This window comes from Hyla sarda, chromosome 10 (genome assembly GCF_029499605.1).
Source record: "Hyla sarda isolate aHylSar1 chromosome 10, aHylSar1.hap1, whole genome shotgun sequence".
NCBI lineage: Eukaryota > Metazoa > Chordata > Amphibia > Anura > Hylidae > Hyla > Hyla sarda.
In genome coordinates this window covers 31,522,870-31,543,175 of record NC_079198.1, presented here as the reverse complement: position 1 = coordinate 31,543,175, position 20,306 = coordinate 31,522,870, and the positions used below count along the sequence as shown (strand labels likewise).

At 42.6% G+C, this 20,306-nt stretch overlaps 2 protein-coding genes across 4 annotated transcripts in view; one reads left to right on the top strand and one right to left on the bottom strand.

Moving 5' to 3' along the window:
• Nucleotides 1–1,367: 1,367 nt before the first annotated feature.
• Nucleotides 1,368–9,331, top strand: LENG9 (leukocyte receptor cluster member 9). Its single transcript, XM_056542409.1, has 2 exons — nt 1,368–1,506; nt 5,581–9,331. Exon 2 carries the CDS (start codon nt 5,597–5,599, stop codon nt 6,917–6,919), a length of 1,323 nt encoding a protein of 440 aa, XP_056398384.1. The 5' UTR covers nt 1,368–1,506; nt 5,581–5,596; the 3' UTR covers nt 6,920–9,331.
• Nucleotides 9,332–17,155: 7,824 nt separating this feature from the next.
• Nucleotides 17,156–20,306, bottom strand: part of LENG8 (leukocyte receptor cluster member 8) — a 30,064-nt gene continuing 26,913 nt past the window's right edge. For all 3 annotated transcript variants that reach the window (XM_056541647.1, XM_056541648.1, XM_056541646.1), the window contains exon 16: nt 17,156–18,595. In XM_056541647.1, the coding sequence (XP_056397622.1) occupies nt 18,433–18,595 (163 nt within the window). In that variant the 3' untranslated portion in view covers nt 17,156–18,432. The remainder of the gene's footprint in view (nt 18,596–20,306) is intronic.

Genomic DNA, 20,306 nt, shown 5'->3' with positions numbered 1-20,306 from the left:
CCAGTGATCGTGTCACATGGCTTCCGATGGGGTAACAGAGCCACACAGATCAGTAGCATGCCGCAGTCACGTGCTGTCTAATGTGCGTAGCGTCGACCCCATACAGCTCTATGGGAGAAGCGGGGAGGCACAAATGCTGTATCTCTGCCTCTCCCATAGAGATACATGGAGGGGACGTATCAGACGCAACGCCATGTTGCGGCCGACACTCCTCCTGCACGGCAGCAGAGCCATGGCCCCATGCAGGAGATCGTAGGGGGTCCCAGCGTTTGGACACCCCCGTGATCAGACACCTATCCCTATCCTGTAGATAGGGGATGAGTTGTTTTTGCTGCATATTTCCTTTAAGGGTACGTTCACACATACAGTATCTGCGTATTTTTTATGGGTAGGAAAATCAGCTACAGCAAAATATGGCATGTGTGCCCTAAATGGTCTTTTCCTGAGCTGAAAAAAAAATAAAAAATTATAAGGGTTCATGTTTCCTTAAAAAAAAAAAGTAAAATCAACCATACTCATCCTCCCTGATCCCCCACTGCAACTATTTTAATAGTACCTAGTACCTGCTGATCAGTGCCTCCTTTTGACACAATAAAAATACCTGCCTGGCCAATCACTAGCCATAGTGGTAACCAGCCTTAGCCCTTCAGAAACTAATGTTTAAAGTGCTAAACAACCCCCAAAAAGGGTTTTCCCTCCAGCAACAGTTTCTGATTAGTGGGGGTCAGACTGCTAGGACCCTCACTAATAACAAGAAATGGGGTACTTGTGTCTCTTGTATGAATGGGGCGGCAGTCAGACATGTCTATCAAAACAGGGGACACAATCACTCCATTCTGGTGACTGGCTGGGGTCCCAGCGGACAAAACCTCGCCAATTAAATACTATCCTTACAAGTGGGAAAGACGCTTCAAGGGGTTAATTCTATACATACAGCAAGAAGAAAAACTAATACGAAAGAGATCCCATCGCTATGTAGCGCTCTCGCTTTCTGGAAATCAGTGCTGTTTGTGATCACAGGTTTTGCCTAGGAGATCTTTTCACATGTATCTAAGGCAATGGTCTCCAAACTGTGGACCTCCAGAAGTTGCAAAACTACAACTCCCAGCATGCCCGGACAGCCAACGGCTGTCCGGGCATGCTGGGAGTTGTAGTTTTGCAACATCTGGAGGTCCACAGTTTGGAAACCACTGATCTAGAGCTTGCTATGACATGACTGTTCTCTTGAATGACAAGTCTGCCACCTTGTGGTGAAAAGTTGTATAACATCAATCCCAGAAAACCTTGCAGGGAAAGCCTATCTGCCAGGCAGCACAGCTCTATGACTCCACTTCCCCAACATGTGACTGGAGTCCTTCCTCCTTCCTTATGTTTGTTACAATGTCTGTAGCAACCGAGGACGATGACGTAACCTGCAGGTGAATCATATACATAACCGGTTCACGCTCAGCATAGGGTGTGTGCTTAGTGAGGAGAGGAGGACGAGGAGGAAGCACATACATTGCTGTAAGTTTTAATATGGATTATACTAGAACGGCACTAGAGATGAGCGAATTTACAGTAAATTCGATTCGTCACGAAGTTCTCGGCTCGGCAGTTGATGGCTTATCCTGCATAAATGAGTTCAGCTTTCAGGTGCTCCCGCGGGCTGGAAAAGGTGGATGCGGTCCTAGGAGACTCTTTCCTAGGACTGTATCCACCTTTTCCAGCCCACCGGAGCACCAGAAAGCTGAACTAATTTATGCAGGATAAGTCATCAACTGCCGAGCCGAGAAGTTCGTGACGAATCGAATTTACTGTAAATTCGCTCATCTCTAAATGGCACGATCGGAATAAAAGACATTCATTTTGGCTATACTACTTTCATAGTTTGGCCCTAAGTGACACTTTTTAGAACATATTAATCTGCTGGTTATTGGGGGTGATTTGTTTTTTTTTATTGTTCATAGCAGGATAAAGTTTTATAGAAATCATCGGATATACCGTACTATTTTTCCCATAAGGAACCCACCCATAGGAACTGGGGCAATGGGACTCATCCCCTCCAAGAGATAATGCTGGGGGGGGGGGGGGGGGGGTCTAATATTAATGGGGTTTCCACCATAAGGTGATTTTAGTACTTACCTGCCAGAACTGGGTATTTCCTGTTGGATTTTATTCTCTAAACTACACATCCCATAGTTCCGTGCTTGAAAGTTTGAGATCACTTTCCTTCCTCCCACAAATCCGCCACCCCACCCATTGAAACAGTTTTTTCTAACCAAGGGGCCTACGGCTGTTGCTAAATTGAAGCAGGACAGTGATAGGACTAGTAACTAGTGATGTCAGGTCTCGACACACTGCAACCTGGGAAATCCCGAGACCTGAGTAATTTTGTATGCTGTTAAAAATCAATATTGGGGCGATAATCACAGAAGAATTGTGAGAAAACCGTCACACACAGGTACAGACACTATATTATTAAGTACACTAACTTTACAGCCCCTGTAGCATAGTCAAATAAAAAAAAATCCTGGAATACCCCTTTAAAGGAATCCTTATGACTCACATCACTTTTGGATCCTCAACTGCTTAGAGGCTCTGTCTCCTACATATTTCTGGTCCTCTCTGTGAGCGGCACATAGTTAAAGGGGTATTTCAGTATTTTTTTTTTATGTGACTATGCTACAGGGGCTATAACGTTAGTGTAGTTCATAATACAGTGTCTGTACCTGTGTGTGACGGTTTTCTCACAATTCTTCTGTGATTTTAACCCCAATATTTATTTTTAGCAGCATACAAAATGACTGTTGTCTCAGATTTTTCCCAGCTTGCAATGCAGCCAAGACCTGACTCACTAGTCAGCTGATGACAGGGAGCCTGTCTGCTTCAATGGGTGGAGCGATCGCTTGGTGGGAGGGAGAGAGATCAATCTGCAACTAATGCAACAGCTGTAGGCACCCTGATTGAAAACCACAGGTGTTTTGTTTCAATGGGTGGGGTGGCTGATGTGTGGGAGGGAGGAAAATGGAATTGTGGGATTTGTAGTCAAAAAAGAAAAGTCAAACAGGAAATACTAGTTCACAAAAAGCTAGCCACAGTGTTATGGTAATCTCACAACATAGCCATTTAGCCCCAAGACAAGCACAGACCCTTCCTAAGCATGACCATTACTGTCTGCCAGGTACATACTAAAATCACCTTATAGTAGATAAACCCTTTAAAATGTTATTCCCCCCCCCCCCCCCTCAGATTTGTAGGGGTTCCTACGAGTATAAGTGTCTGTTTCTGTAGGCTCTGTTCACATCTCTCTACTTGAATACATTCAGCTTATGCTCTAGGAAATCTCCTGGCACGTGCGCTGAATGTATCCATAGGGGCCCATGGACCTGGCGGGTGCTTATAGAGTATCCTGTTAGCAGATATGGGGCCGATATGTATCGTCATCATTTCTGCTTTAACTGTAAAGGAAAGCATAGTCTGCAGTACTTTTTTTTTAGACAGAGGGATACATTGTTTTTATATAGATAGTCAATAGGCCTATATATCGAAACTCTTCAAAATATTCATGTATACCACTGCAGAAAGGACAACGCAAGAGCCTTGGAATGTGCTCTTTTGGCCATCAAAACCAATAGAATTTGATGCCTCCATGAAAGATTTGCCTATAAGTTTCTGTGAGCCCCACTAGAGATGAGCGAAGTTACAGTGATTCGATTCATCACGAACTTCTCGGCTCGGCAGTTGCTGACTTTATCCTGCATAAATGAGTTCAGCTTTCAGGTGCTCCGGTGGGCTGGAAAAGGTGGATACAGTCATAGGAGACTCCCTCTTAGGACTGTATCCACCTTTTCCAGCCAACCGGAGCACCCGAAAGCTGAACTCATTCATGCAGGCTAATTTATGCAGCAACTGCCGAGCTGAGAAGTTCGTGACGAATAGAATTACTGGAAGTTCGCTCATCTCTAAGCACCACCTTCAGGATACGCGTGACATAGATCCCCAATATGAACTTGAGTAATCCGACTTGCTTGGTTGCCTAAAGTAGACAGATTCCTTACAGAGTTAACCCCAAGACACACCTAAAAGTGATACGATATGTAGCTGTGAACTTGTGATCAACCTGTGGGAGGGCTGCTATCTCCCATACTAAAAGGTGAGATTAGAGAGACCTTTGAGCTGGGTTATTAAAGCTCTTCGCAACTCACATTCAAGGTATGGTCCTGAAATCTACTGACAAATATGGTAAAGAAATACAGAAACAGAAGGGTAATTGGAAGATGCCAGGTTCGTGACTAAATCTGTAACAGGGCCTCTAACTATAATGATGTGTTTATAGTACTGTTCTCCTCATACAGGTAAGCGAGGACCTTATGGGCCCCTCAGTGTCCTGGACCAAGGCACAACTGCACTCTCTGCACCCCTTATAGACACACTTCTGCCCTTAGACTTCCCATTAGGTCATAACAATGTCATTTTGGCCTCCATTTGGATGGTATGTCGGATTTGTTGTGGTATTTCATAGAGCAGCATTAAAGGGGTACTCCGGCGAAAACCTTTTTTCTTTTAAATCAACTGGTGGCAGCAAGTTAAACATATTTGTAAATTACTTGTATTAAAAAATCTTTATCCTTCCTGTACTTATTGGAATGCTCTCTGATGACATCACGAGCACAGTTCTCTCTGCTGAAGTTATAGTAATAATAATGCTTTATTTATTGTTGTCCTTAGTGGGATTTGAACCCAAGTCCCCAGCACTGCAAGGCAGCAGTGCTAACCACTGAGCCAACATGCTGCCTTAGCATACATCTGATATGCACGGTTGCTAAAATGGACAGAGATGTCAGCAGAGAGCACTGTGCTTGTGATGTCATCAGTGTTCCAAAAAGAAAGTAGCATTCAGCAGCTAATAAGTACTGGAAGGATTAAGATTTTTTTATAGAAGTAATTTACAAGTATGTTTAACTTTCTGCCACCAGTTGATTTAAAAGAAAAAAGGTTTTCACCGGAGTACCCCTTTAATGCCTAACCTAGATGTGACAAAGAATAGAAAGATAGATCCACTTAAAGGGGGCCAGAGAGTAAAACAGATTTGTAAATTACCTTTATTAAAAAATCTTAATACTTCCAGTACTTATTAGCTGCTGAATGCTACAGAGGAAATTATTTTCTGTTTGGAACAGTGCTCTCTGCTGACATCACAAGCACAGTGCTCTCTGCTGACATCTCTGTCCATTTTAGGAACTGTCCAGAGCAGCATATGTTTTCTATGGGGATTTTCTCCTACTCTGGACAGTTCTTAAAATGGACAGAGATATCAGCAGAGAGCACTGTGCTGGTGATTCAGCAGAGAGCTCTGTGTTCCAAAAAGAAAAAGAATTTCCTCCGTAGTATTCATCAGCTAATAAGTACTGGAAGGATTAAGATTTTTTGATAGAAGTAATTTACAAATCTGTTTAACTTTCTGGCACCAGTTGATTAAAAAAAAAAAAAGTTTTCCACTGGAGTACCAATTTAAAGGCAATGCCAGCACACAACTAATCAAAACTCATACTGTCATCCCTAAGTATTGCCGTTACTTCATGTGTTGTCTTTCCACAGTAATCTAAGCGAAAACATGGAGAATACAGACAATGATGGTGACACAATGAAGGAAGATAGCAAGGTGGAAAATGAGGTCAACATGGTGGAAGTTGCTTCACAGAATGAAGAACATAAAACATCAGAGGTGGCAGATGTAACACCTGAGGGTACAATATGCCAATTTTTCCTCTTAGGGCGTTGCAGATTTGGGGATAAATGTAAAAACAGCCACACAGGAGTACCTGCAGCATCCAACCACCCTCATGTTAAAGATAATAAAGAAAAAGGCAGCCAAACATCTAAACCAAAGGGGAAAAAGCCTCCAATGAAGACAGCCAGTGATGTCATCTCCCGAATTCAATGGGACCCACAATTGCCAAAGGAGCATTTTATAGTTGGTTATCTTGATAGATTCTTAGGAACAATTGAAAAACCTTTCTCGGCTTTTTGTTGGGAAGATTTATCATCAGTAGGGGTTGATGTTCTTGCCATACCCCAACATCGCATTCAGTATTTCAAATATCAAGATTTGGTGGTGTGGGACAAGGCTAGTCGTATAGACAACATCTTCGGGTCAACAGAAAGCGGTCTGACAATCTTGGACATTATGGATCAGTATTATACATTGATGCAAATTAAAAGAAACGATGTGGAGGATGAAAATGGACAGGGCCAAGGTGCGACCATCGATGATGATGAAGAAGAAGAAGAACTTGAAGAGAAGAACTGTACTTCCTTACATCAAGAAGATTCTAAAAAATCAAGGCCTACACATTTTATAGCAGTCCGTATAAGCAGTGAAGATGTAAGACATTCAGTGAAGGAGGTACAAAATGTCCTCCTTAAGAATAACCCAGACATGACAGAGTTTTGTATTCCATTGCCAGAACTCCACTTAACGTTGTGCCTTTTGCATTTGGAATGTCCAGATGACATTGACGTTGCCTACACAGTTCTTCAGGAACTAAAAGGTGACATTCAGCGTATTCTTCCTCCAAGTCTTATCCTAAGCTTTGATGGACTGAAGGACTTCCACTCACGTGTGCTCTATTTGGAGCCGGTACGTGCACCAGGGTTAATAAGTTTAGTAAACAGACTAAACCAAAATTTTCGCAGTAAAGGTCTGAAAATAATTGATCCGCCACAATCCAACAGCTTTCATGTGACAGTAGCAAAAATGCCTAGGAATATGGCAAGTAGAAACCCAAACCTTCTTTTTAAACCAGAGGTGTACAATACTGTTCAGCTGACCCATTTTGGGGCACAACAAATTGATTGCCTTAGTTTCTGTTATGCTGGAAGCTCAAGACGGACTGATGGCTTTTATACAACACTTTTTGAATTACAACTGTACTGATGGCCTCATAGTGAAAGGGGTTGTCTGGGGAGCAGGAAAGGTAAAACCCGTTGTGCCCCCGATGCTCCACTTCTGCCCTCGGCACATCTAGGAAGTTTAGCTTCAGAGACGAGAGGGGGCAGGTGCCAAGTCACAATCATGTTACAGTGGCTGCAACACTGACAACATTGTGCAGCTATTGGACATGGTGTGGTTTTGGCTGGATGCGATGATGGTGGCTTGGCACCCCATCACCTAGTCTCAGAATGTATACTTCCGAAATGTGTGGAGCACTGATGAGCAGAACAGGTAATACCTTTTCTTCTTCTTTGATAGCCCTTTTTTTTTTTTAATAAGCATCCTACTAATATTAAACAGCCAGTTCCATCTTGTGCCCTCATTTTGTTGACCCAAGAACATTAAATTGAGTTTTTACCTGTAAAATCCACTGTTTGCTGCAGTACCATGCTCTGCCAGATATTGTATCTCTTCCCCATAGAAGTATTGTATTAAGGGAATAATATCTCTAGTCATGGAATCAAATAAAGCATACTAAAAAAAAAAAAGAATCTGAGAGAAAGACCTTCATAGGATATCAAAGGTACATATTGTATGTACAAAAGAAGCCTCTCTTGACAGAGAACACGTCACGGCACTTTCTGCAAGTAAAAACATTTTTTTAACCCTTTAAACTATTTTATTGGGAAAGGGTAAGGCCCCTTTCACACTATAAAAATTCCTCCGTAATGAATGTCCGTCATAAAAATCTTGAAAATCGTCCGTTCGAAAATCCCATTTTAGTCTATGGGATTTTTCTAATAGCCGTTTTAACCCGTTATTTTGTGACGGGCGAATGAACGGAAGAAATAGTAACGGGAGAAATAGTGCATGCACTATCGCCCGTCACAAAATAACGGCCGTTATTAGTAACGGGCGATAACGGGTTAAAACGGCTATTAGAAAATCCCATTTTAGTCTGAGATTTTTCTAATGGCCGATTTTCAAGAATTTTATGATGGACATTCATTACGGATTAATTTTTACAGTGTCAAAGGGGCCTTACTCCGTTCTTAAACATCTTGTCACCTATCCGAAGGATATGGGATAAGATGTCTGATTGAAGGAGGTTGCCGCTGGGACCCCGCACAATCTCCGGCGCAGCACCCCTCTCATCTGGTGCACGGAGCAAACTCCGCTCCGTGCAGGATGACAGGCGACCACAGCCCTCACGCCCCCTCCCATAGACATGAATGGAGGGGGTGTGGTGTGACGTCACCAACATGGAAGCTCCAAGCTTCTGTACTCAGAGCGCCACAATGCCGGCCCGGAGATCATAGGAGGTCCCAGCTGCCGGATCCCCTGCAATCAGACATCTTATCACCTTAAGATGTTAAGGGGTGGAATACAACTTTAAAAAACAGACGTTTTCCAAAAAAAAAATTTTTTTTTTTTTAGCAGCACTGGGGGAAAAAAATAATCACTTGTCACGTTTCTCCCTCTTTCCATTTTACCTCTTATTGAAATCAATGGGAAGCTCACAAATGAAGATTTTTATTTAATTATCTTGTGCGCTTCTTGGCAGAAACACACAATAATTGAAGCAGATTTGCACTGTTTTTTTGCTTGCATCTTTTAAAAATCTTCTTTCTACACGTGTGAACATACCATAAGAGCCCACTTGACATGAGTCCTAACTTTATAAATTCACTGCTTTACTTATCTAACATTGTCCTTGGATTTCCTCCTTCATTATGGTTTAGAGCAGAATTCTCCCAGCATTCCTTATTTAAAGGAGAAGTGTAGTGAAGGAGAAGTTATAGAACGCGGGGGGTCTGACCGCTGGGAAACCCCTCGATCCCCTGAACGGGGCCATGGCAGTCTGCTGGAAGGGGGCGTGCCAACCAATAGAGATACAAGGAGGGGGCTTATCAGCTGCGGCTTCCTGCGGGGGTCGGAACAGCTTCTTCCAAGAGACTGCCGGGGGCCCATTCAGGAGATTGTGGGGGTCCCAATGGTTGGACCCCACGATCTACAACTTATCCCCTATGCGTTGGATGGGGATAAGTTATTTTTCACTGCACTACTCCTTTAATTGGAAATGTAATGATTACACTAGGTAGGGCATAGTAACTTTACTTTGGAAAAACTAAACGGGGTACTAAGGGGTACTATGGTGGAAAACAAATACAAATGTAAGGAGCTCAGTTAAGGTATCTGTTAAGGATGACCCTGTCAACATGCTTGTCATTTGTATCTAGTGGAACAGTGAATGCAACTCTGGGTATATTGGTAAGTCAAAATGAGCGCAAATCAATATTATGTACTGTATGTACAAGATTACTCCACTTTTTATCTATGTATAATTTGTCCTGGTGCAGGGAATGATACATTTTCTGTGGTGTCCAAAAGTGCCTTCTACCTCTTTAATACTACAGAATATATCATATAAAGTGTGTGTGTATATATATATATATATATATATATATATATATATATATATATATATCAGGAAATTACTACATGCAGTAACGTCTATGAATAAAACTCTCTATACGAAGTGTCCTTTGGCTGATGTTTCAGATGATCAGAAGGTCCAGACGTGTTGCTGCACTGAAGCCATGGTTGTGAAGCCACAAAACACAGAACCCTCTTAGTTTAAAGGGGTACTCGGGTGGAAAAACTTTTTTTTTTAAATCAACTGGTGCCAGAAAGTTAAACAGATTTGTAAATGACTTCTATTAAAAAATCTTAATCCTTCCAGTACTAATTAGCTGCTGAATACTACGGAGGAAATTTTATTTTTGGAACACAGAGCTCTCTGCTGACATCTCGGTCCATTTTAGGAACTGTCCAGAGTAGGAGAAAATCCCCATATCAAACATATGCTGCTCTGCACAGTTCCTAAAATGGACAGAAAAATAGTATTTTACGAAATTGATATTTTTTATAACAACATTTTAATTTTTAAACAGTGATCAATTTATGTGGGTGGGCAGGGCACTCAAAATGTAGCCGACAATAAGAAAAATGTAGTGTGTGTTTCACTTTTTAAATTTTTTTTAAAGGTAGTACTACTACTCCCAGCATGCAACACACCGTTCCATGATGGGAGTAGTAGTACCTGTACTAATTGACAGGTCACCACAGGTGTCACTGCGATCATCCTTCATCCCTGAGATGTGGAGCCGCTTTCTCCTGCGCTCTCATCTCTGCTCTGTACTCCGGCCGGCCACTCACCATTCCTATATCCCGCTGAGAGCGGTGATGGGCGGCCACCATCTGGCAAATCCCCACTCTGGGGGGAAAATATGAATGAGTGATGTGAATTTCTATTCACATCACTGGCCAGCCCGGAGTATAGTGCAGAGATGCGAGCGCTGTATAGAGCCGCTCCGCATCTCTGCTATATTATGGACAATCGCATCGGGTGTCAGGAGTGACACCCGGGGCGATCTGTCTATAATTACAGGAAATACTACTCCCATCATGGAACAGTGTGTTCCATGCTGGGAGTAGTAGTACTACCTAAAAAATATTAAAAAAAATAACTGAAAAAGCGAAAAACACACTACATTTTTATTATTGTCGGTTACATTTTTAGTGCCCTGCCCGGCCCACACAAATTTATCCCAGTTTAAAAATGAATTAAAATTTTGTTATAAAAAATATAAGTGATTTTTTTCCATCTCTACTGCATTTTTTTTTTCTTTTTTTGGGGGGTACCCAATAAGTTTTGAAAAAAGCATAAAGGGGCAAAAAAAAAAGATTTTTTTTATGCTTACCGTAAAATCTCTTTCTCGGAGTATCCATTGGGGGACAAAGACCGTGGGTATATGCTGCTGCCAGTAGGAGGCTTGACACTAAGCAACAAGAAAAGCAACAAGAAAAGTCGGCCCCTCCCAGCAGAATATATCAGCCCACAGGCACCTGAGCTAATCAGTTTAATCCCAAAGCAGTAGGAGAGGACCGAAAAAACAATAACTGTCCAAGGAAACCACAGAATAAAAATTTACTGAAAACACCCTCGGACAGGTAACAACCAGACCAAATGGATGGGTGCTCCGAGAAAGATTTTATGGTAAGCATAAAAAATCTACTTTTCTCGATCTGCTCCATTGGAGGACACAGACCATGGGATGTACCAAAACAGTCTCCAGGGTGGATTAAAGTTTAACTTAGGTGGAAGGCTGGACCACAGCCGCCTGCAACACCTTGCGACCCAGACTAGCATCAGCAGAAGCAAAAGGTATGTACCTGGTAGAATTTTGTAAAAGTGTGTAAAATTTGCAAGTCTGAAGCCCTGTTGTGAAGATCCCAGGAGGCTCAGACAGAAAGGGGGAGATTTATCAAAATCTGTCCAAAGGAAAAGTTGCCCATAGCAACCAATCAGCTCACTTTTATTTTTAACAAGGCCTCTGGAAAAGAAGTGACCTGATTGGTTGCTATGGGCAACTTTTCCTTTTTCCAGGTTTTGATAAATCTCCCCCAAAGAGTGGAATGAGCCGAGACACTAAAAGGAGGAGTCTTCCCCTTGCAGCAGTAAGCTTCCAAAATGGCATAACGGATCCACCGTGAAATGGTTGCCTTTGAAGCAGGAAGCCCCTTACAATGACCCTCCGTAAGCACAAAAAAGGAGTCACACTGGCGCAAGGAAGAAGTGATGAGAGGTAAATCCAAACAGCCCGTACCACATCAAGCCCATGGAGCAAACGTTCCTTGGGATGAGATGAAGCAGGACAAAAAGAAGGACGGACAATGTCCTCATTTAGGTAAAAGGCGGCTACCACCTTTTGCATTCACTTCCAGGCAGTGGAAGAGAGGGGTGGTATCTGGTAACTATAAAAGCAAGTACACTAAGCGATTGTTTGAGCTAGTGATTGTGTGTCTGTATACAACAGTGTGAAGAATACAAGTGAGTGTAAGCATAAAAGTGAGAGGGACTTAAAATTAAGGGAGTATAATTGAAATATTTGATTTTTTTTTACTGTTAATTTTTGCAATCTTAAATCTAGTATGGCGTCCATGTTGGAAAAGGCCATCAAGTGTGCATCTTGCACAATGTATGCAATATTTGAACAGCAGTTTGAGGGTGCATATTGTTGTTCTAGATGTGTGTGAGTTGTTCATTTGGAAGCCCAGATCCTGATCAGGAAGAGAAGACGCAGGCAGTGTGAAGAAAAGCTGGTCCTCAGGAGAGAGGGAGAGACAGAGCTAGGCCAATGAGGAGGGGGCAGGACCAGCACCTCATTGGTTCAAATGACCCCTGCAGCGTGCGCACCGTGCTGATAGGTAGATACCAAAACCCCCAATATGCGCACTGAAGCACTATAGGCCCGGAATCCCCGCCAGCGGGGAGTGGGCAGAGCTAAACTTCATGAGGAGAATACGCCACAGCCATCATAAAAAAAAAAAACCTGAATGCCGTGTATACTAAAGAAAGGAGGAAGAAAGGAGAGCTGTCGGCCGTGCGCGAACAGCGCGGCCGTCAGAGAACAGAAGCTTCAGCCTCATCACATATGGATGCGGTCGATGCGAAAATATGACTGGCACATGCGCACAAAGCAGGCACAGAGCAGGGCTGTGATATTGTCCTTAATAATGTAAATAAATTAATAAAAAGGAGTGGGCTCCAAATAGGGGGGGGCTACAGAGGTTTAGAATCCTGAGAGGGGCTAGAAATCTGAAAAGAAAGGGAGAGAAAGGCTAGGTTCACACTGCGGAAGCTCCGGGCAGAACATTTCCGCCCGGAGATTCTGAGTGTGACCAGCGCCGACTGAATCTGTCGGCACTAGGACAGCACGGATACTGCAGTCTCCAATAGACTATAATGTGTTCTGCAAGTATTTCCGCCTCAAGAATGAGCAACGCCATTCTTCAGGCGGAAATTTTCAAGCAGATTTTCTGTTCACAAATTCTGAAGTGTGAATTTGTGAATGGAAACCCATTCACTATACTATAGATTTTAGTAAGCGGAATTTCTGCCTGCAATTTCACAGCGGAATTGCAGGCAGAAATTCCATAGTGTGAACTTAGCCAAATACTCACCTTGTCCTTAGAAAACGTACCTAATGAAGTCTTCAGGCAGCTAGTAAACACCTGCATCATGCCGAGCTGAAACAGTGACATGAGCAGGGAAGGTAGGGGAACCCAGACCCAGAGGTACAACCCCAGGTGCTGACTGGTGGCAAGAAGGGGTTAACTCGATGCCTGTGCCCCTTCTTTGCAAATGGGGAAACTGAAAAATAAGAGAAATAAGCAACCAGGTCTGGAGAGCTCCAGATCTGTGTCTGCCTCCTACAGACACTAAGCTAAAACTGATTAGCTCAGGTGCCTGTGGGTGGGTATATTCTGCTGAGAAGTGATGACTTTTCTTGTTGCCTAGTGTCAAGCCTCCTAGTGGCAGCAGCATATACCCACGGTCTATGTCCCCAAATGGAGCCGATCGAGAAATGCGATTTCAACTCAAAGGCAAAAAACGCAAGAAAAAAAAACGCCAAACACAGAAAGATGCTGTGGCATTGTTTTCTGACTGAGATTTATCAAAACCTGTCCAGAGGAAAAGTTGCCCAGTTGTCCATAGCAACCAATCAGATCGCCTCATTTTTAACAAGGCCTCTGCAAAATGAAAGAAGTGAGCTGATTGGTTGCTATGGGCAAATTTTCCTTTGCACGCTTTCCTTTGCACAGGTTTTGATAAATCTCCCCCATAGTTCTTGAACATTGGTTTTCTCTCCAAACCCCTTTAACCATTTTACGTATTTAATGATGTTTCTTACATGCCACCAAAATATTCTGCACCGGTCACGGTCCCAGAAGGGCCTTAGACATGCACACTAGGGCATGTTGTTTTTTGGTCCCAAACCCAGGATCCCATTAACACTGCTATCATCTAAGCATTATTGGGGAGATCAAACCGGTGTAAAGGAAAGTTGCCCATAGCAACCAATCAGCTCACTGATTTTTAACAAGGCCTCTGCAAAATGAAAGAAGCGATCTGATTGGTTGCTATGGGCAACTTTTCCTTTGCACAGGTTTTGATAAATCTCTCCCTATGAATATGCAATTAGATCTTTAAAAATTCCTGTAAATTTTAAACAAACTATTTAAATGTCGCAGATATGTTAAATGGCTACTGTCATTTGCATTTTTTTTTACATAATGTAGAGAATACCATATTTTGTAGATTTGTAATATACACTTGTTAAAAAGTGTATATTTTTAGGTGAAAATGCTGTCCTAGTCCCTGCAGCTATTGCTTGTGTCTCTAGGCAGAGCCATAATACAGGAAGAAGAAATTTCTTCACCTGTGTGTCCAGGAGCAGCTGCCGCTCTTCGCCCGTTGCAGGGTCACTTCACGCCTTCACCATAGTTGTACTTGGTCGCAGTACAACTATACTTGGTGAGCAAGATTTCTTGCTATTATCTTTTCTTTCACATTACGCTATCACACTAGGAGCGCTCTCCTTGTCTGTATAATACAGGAAGGGCAGGACTATCAGGGCTCTGTGCAGGCTCCCGGCTTGTCAATCATCCTGCTGTGTGAGCCGGGAGCATATCCCAGAGCAATGTTGTACTTAGCCCTGCCTGTTCTTTCAGCCTTTCTATTATTTTGTCTATGAACAGAGAGAGCATTTTTTTCACCCAAAAATATACATTACACAAATACACATTTCTTCCGCTGTAGTCAGCCACAAGAAAACGTGACATCAATTCCTAATAAACACAATCCAGCTATTGCTGCAATCCATGGGAAGGTAGCGTGAGTAACACTATTGACTTTGAAACCTATTTCATACAAGTATCAATTGTTAGGATTTGCTATTTATGAAGAGTAATACTAAATAATGAATGGATGTTTTAGTAGGATAAAGAAATTGTTTTTGCTCTAGCCATATTGTCACTCTATCGTCTTTTGACACCATGTTTCATAAACATGGAATGTGATTTTTATTTTACCTGGTGTATATCTACACTGCTCAAAGAAAATAAAAGGGAACACTTAAACAGCACAATGTAACTCCAAGTCAATCACTCTTCTGTGAAATCAGACTGTCCACTCAGGAAGCAACAGTGATTGACAACCAATTTCACATGCTGTTGTGCAAATGGAACAGACAACAGGTGGAAATTATAGGCAATAAGCAAGACACCCTCAATAAAGGAGTGGCTCTGCATGTGGTGACCACAGACCACTTCTCAGTTCCTATGCTTCCTGACTGATGTTTTGGTCACTTTTGAATGCTGGCGGTGCTTTCACTCTATTGGTAGCATGAGATGGAGTCTACAACCCACACAAGTGGCTCAGGTAGTGCAGCTCATCCAGGATGGCACATCAATGCGAGCTGTGGCAAGAAGGTTTGCTGTGTCTGTCAGCGTAATGTCCAGATCATGGAAGCGCTACCAGGAGACAGGCCAGTACATCAGGAGACATGGAGGAGGCTGTAGGAGGGAAACAACCCAGCAGCAGGACCGCTAGGTCCACCTTTGTGCAAGGAGCAGGAGCACTGCCAAAGCCCTGCAAAATTACCTCCAGCAGGCCACAAAGGTGCATGTGTTCACTCAAACAGAAACAGACTCCATGAGGGTAGTATGCGAGCCTTAAGTCCACAAGTGAGGGTTGTGCTTACAGCTCAACACCGTGCAGGATGTTTGACATTTGCCAGAGAACACCAAGATTGGCAAATTCGCCGGTTCACACTGAGCACGTGAGAGTCTGGTGACGCTCTAGAGAATGTTCTGGTGCTGCAACATCCTCCAGCATGACCAGTTTGGTGGTGGGTCAGTAATTGTGAGTGGTGGCATTTCTTTGGGGGCCGCACAGCCCTACATGTGCTTGCCAGAGGTAGCCTGACTGCCATTAGGTACCGAGATGAGATCCTCAGACCCCTTGTGAGACCATATGCTGGTGAGGTTGGCCCTGGGTTCCTCCTAATGCAAGTCAATGCTAGACCTCATGTGGCTGGAGTGTGTCAGCAGTTCCTGCAAGAGGAAGGAATTGATGCTATGGACTGGCCTGCCCGTTCCCCAGACCTCAATCCGATTGAGCACATCTGGGACATCATGTCTCGCTCCATCACCACAGACTGTCCAGGAGTTGGCGGATGTTTTAGTCCAGGTCTGGGAAGACATCCCTCATCAGGAGCATGCCCAGGCATTGTAGGGAGGTCATACGGGCACGTAGAGGCCACACACACTATTGAGCGTCATTTTGACTTGTTTTAAGGAAATTATATCAAAGTTGGACCAGTAGTGTGGTTTTCCACTTTGATTTTTAGTGTGACTCCATATCCAAACCTCCATGGGTTGATAAATTTGATTTCCATTGATATTTTTTGTGTTATTTTGTCGTCAGCACATTCAACTATGTAAAGACGAAAAGCATTTCATACAATTCGTTCATTCAGATCTAGGATGTTTTATCTTAGTGTTTATTTTTTTGAGCAGTGTACATCTATCATTTTATTGCTCTGAATTTTAGCGGTTGCATCCTGTAGGATGTGCCTATTTTTATATATATATATATATTTTTTGACTAAAGTGTTTTTGAAGCCATTGACAAATTATTATTTTATTTTCATTGTAGTACAACAGTTAGATTTCCCATTTTTTTTTAAATAAAATTATGTAGAGTGTGATTTAATCTTTTATTAGGAGAGAGGCTTATTCACTTTTTTTTTTACATCCCCATAGGGGGCTATCACAACGAATGAACAATGTTGTGCCATAGTGTTTTCAGTGCTCCATTACTACAGACTGTGTTCAGTATTGGAGTGCTGATCGGGCAGAACGGACACAAGTAGGGACCCTAGTTGTCCTCTTGGCTGATCAGAACCCACAATTTCAACATGGTGGTCTGGATAAGCTTCCCTGAGCTACGGGTAAGCGATTTTCAACACTTTTTAGACGCAGCAAGCAACTTTGATCTTAACATTAAAAAGGGTTAATGCCAGAGATCACCCTGAACAGTGATGTTCACCATTAGCAGCTGATAGCAGCGAGGACCAACCAACTGAAGCGTGATTCAGTGACCAATAGTGGGGCAGGGCGTAGATTTATGCAGTGTTCTCTAGGTGTTGAGAGGGCCCTTTTATACAACATCAAGCCAAAATACGAGATTTTAAGCCGCCGACTTTTCTAAGGTAACAAAAAAAAAGCTAAAGCTTCTTGCAACTCACAAAAATGTATTTATTAGGGGGAGAAAGGAAAATTAAAAACAAACAACTGCAAAGAAAGGAGCACTTGACCGAGAACTGCCCATTATCTCACTATTACATCCTCAAAATGGGAGAAAAAAAAAAAATTAAAAAGGGGGGGGGGCTGAAGATGGGTGGAGAAAGAGGAAGAAAAACAAATAGTAAAACTTAGTGAAAGAAAAAAAATGTGGGGAGAACGGGTTGAAATAGCTATTACCTAATATTTACCTGATAAAAAAAAAAAAAAAAACACACGTTTAATCTAATTCAGCAAGAGAAAGGAGAGAAAAAAAATAAAAAAGGAAAACAAAAGAGGGGGGGGGGTATCAAATGAATTGTACAAACATCTTCTCACAGGTTCCAGCAGCAGGTGATTTCCATAATGAGGAGGATTCTCTTCTACTTTAATTTAATGTAAACTTCTTTCTTCTTTAGTAAATGTGTTGGATGTTAAAGTTCTTTACTTTAGAAAGTCTCTGATAATTCAGTAAAGGCAGAGCAGTGTATTGATCTTGTTTCACTTCTCCTAATCTTTGAGTTGACTTTTCCTGTGTTTGATGCCTTCTCCCCAAAGCACACGTAGGTGGTGTGTCTTGTGCAGCATGTGGACAGAGGCTTTGTGCACATGAGGTAAAGAGAGAAAAGAAACTGGGACATTGTTAGTTTCGCATTATAAACAGATCTCAAAAGGCTGAACAGATTCAACAAAACATTGTAGAAAATCCCTTGTACCCTCCACTTCAAAATGAAAAAAAATCTATTTACAAATATATACATAGCTTACTAAAAAGCTAGTACATCCAATCTGACATCTAATATTGTGGACAAAGTAGACGAAAAGTGGCTCTTCCTTACAAGCATGTACTGCAGATATGTGGTCTGAACATGGGCTATACGAAAGTCTAAGACACGGATACAATGTATGTCAACATTTGTACCTTCTATATAAACCCTTAAGACATTCAGAGTGCAAGTTAACAAAACATTTCTACTAACTTGTGAAATTTCTTCTTGCTGACTGGATGTTTGCCAGTTATATGTTGACTGTGCTATATATAAATATATATACAAAAAGGGTTGAGAAATAGCACATCTGTCAACAAAACATAAGATAATACTAATGCCTAATGGGGCTCTAAGAATCATCTATATTCTGGCAAAACAGAGAAACCCAACACTGCCTTGTTTGGGATGCCCAGTCTTGGCCTGTACCCTCTGAACCAGAGGTAATCAACATGGAGGAAACAGATCCAAATGTGGAATTTCCCATGCGCACACACAGTGTGAGTTAAATCATGTGTCTGAAAACACACTGGAAGATTCTAGTAGAGAAAGCCTGGTTTAGAAGTTAGGCAAGACTGCTAAGCTTTGTTTGCAGTCAATCTTGCTGATGTCGTTCCCTGCATACACAAGAGACAGAGAAGCCAGGAAACTCTGGCATTCCTCCTCACTCTCGAAGCCCAACTCTGACTGAACGTAGGAAACTGGTAGCATCGGTCGAAAACTAAAAGGAAGTCCAAAAAAAAAAAAAAAGTAGTGGAAGGAAAAGGAGCAAAGAGAAAAAAAAACAAGTTAGAACAGCAATGACAATATTAGATTTTACTTGCCACAATACAAAGTTTTAAAATCTGGTTTACCACAAAAACATATACCCACCTTAAGCTACTATCTGAGAGTACAGAACGTATCACATACTAAAATCTTTAAGCATCTCTGTCCTTTCCAAAAACCTTTGACATATTACAGGTCAAAAGTTTAAATTGCACTGGGTCTGAAAACCCGCTGCAATCCCGAGTTACAGCCAGGTGACGTGGGCGGCAGTATGTGCCCCTCTCCTCGGCTGTCACTCAAACCAGACTCAGTCACCGTAGACTCTAAAGTGGTGAATGAGTTTGATTAAAGGAGTAGTCCAGTGGTAAAAAACGTATCCCCTATCCTAAGGATAGAGGATAAGTTTGAGATCGCGGGGGATCCGACCGCTGGGGCCCCCTGCGATCTCTCTGTACAGGGGCCAGGCTCTCCGGACAGACATCGGGTGTCGACCCCCGCACGAAGCGGCGGCCGACACGTCCCCTCAATACATCTCTATGGCAGAGCCGGAGATTGCCGAAGGCAGCGCTTTGGCTCTGCCATAGAGTTGTATTGAGGGGGAGTGTCGGTCGCCGCTTCGTGCGGAGGTCGACACGCCCCCTTCCCGCGGGCTGTCGGGGCTCCGTACAGGAGATCGCAGGGGGCCCCAGCGGTCGGACCCCCTGCGATCTGCAACTTATCCCCTATCCTTAGGATAGGGCATAAGTTGTTCACCACTGGACTACTCCTTTAAGTGGCTGGTGAGGCAGAAGAGTGTGCTGCAGCGCACTTCACAGGGTTTTCATTAACAATCGTAGTGGGTCTCAGGACCGAGTACCCAGTGCAATCTATACTTTTGACTGAACGACATAGCAAAAGTTTTTACAAATCACTGATGCTTTGAAGCTAAAATAGTTTCTCCATGGATTTTGCTATTCTTTGGCAATTCCATGGCAAATTCCATACGTGCTACAGGAAGATTTTTACCCCTATTCAGTGAAGGGAATAAAATTTGCTGTGAAAATCCAGGATATTTCTACAACAGAATGAGCAGTCTACAGATTTCAAAATATACAAATTTTCTGCAGTAGATGTAAATGAACTAAAAACCCCAAATAAACTTCTACGGCACTGGTACAGAATCCGCACATTAAATCCACTATGTCTGGATCTACCCTTAGAGTATTAGATGCTAGGGGATTAAGAGAAATATTTTATAAGCATGTGCAAGGAATACTGGAAATATTTCCTTTATGTTATGAAGGAGCGCAGCCAGACTGCTCTTATAATGGAGAATTTCCAAATAGTTAGGTTTACCAAGCAAATTAAGCTTACTTTAAAATGCAACTCCAATGGTGGTCCGGCGGGGATACAGGTTTACGTCTCCCAGGAACTTTGTAACCTGAGACTTGCCCGCTGCTAAAGTATTCAGGATACGGCAGAAGTCCCATGTAAGTCTATGTAACTTCCGGCAAATCCATGTCCTGCTCACTCTAGCAGCAGGGGAACTCTTGTGTAACTATGAAGTTGCTGGGAGATTTAAACACATGCTGCAGCCGATTCAACATCTGAGTCGTGCTTTAACCCCTTAAGGACGCAGGGTTTTCCGTTTTTTTGCATTTTCGTTTTTCCTCCTCACCTTTTAA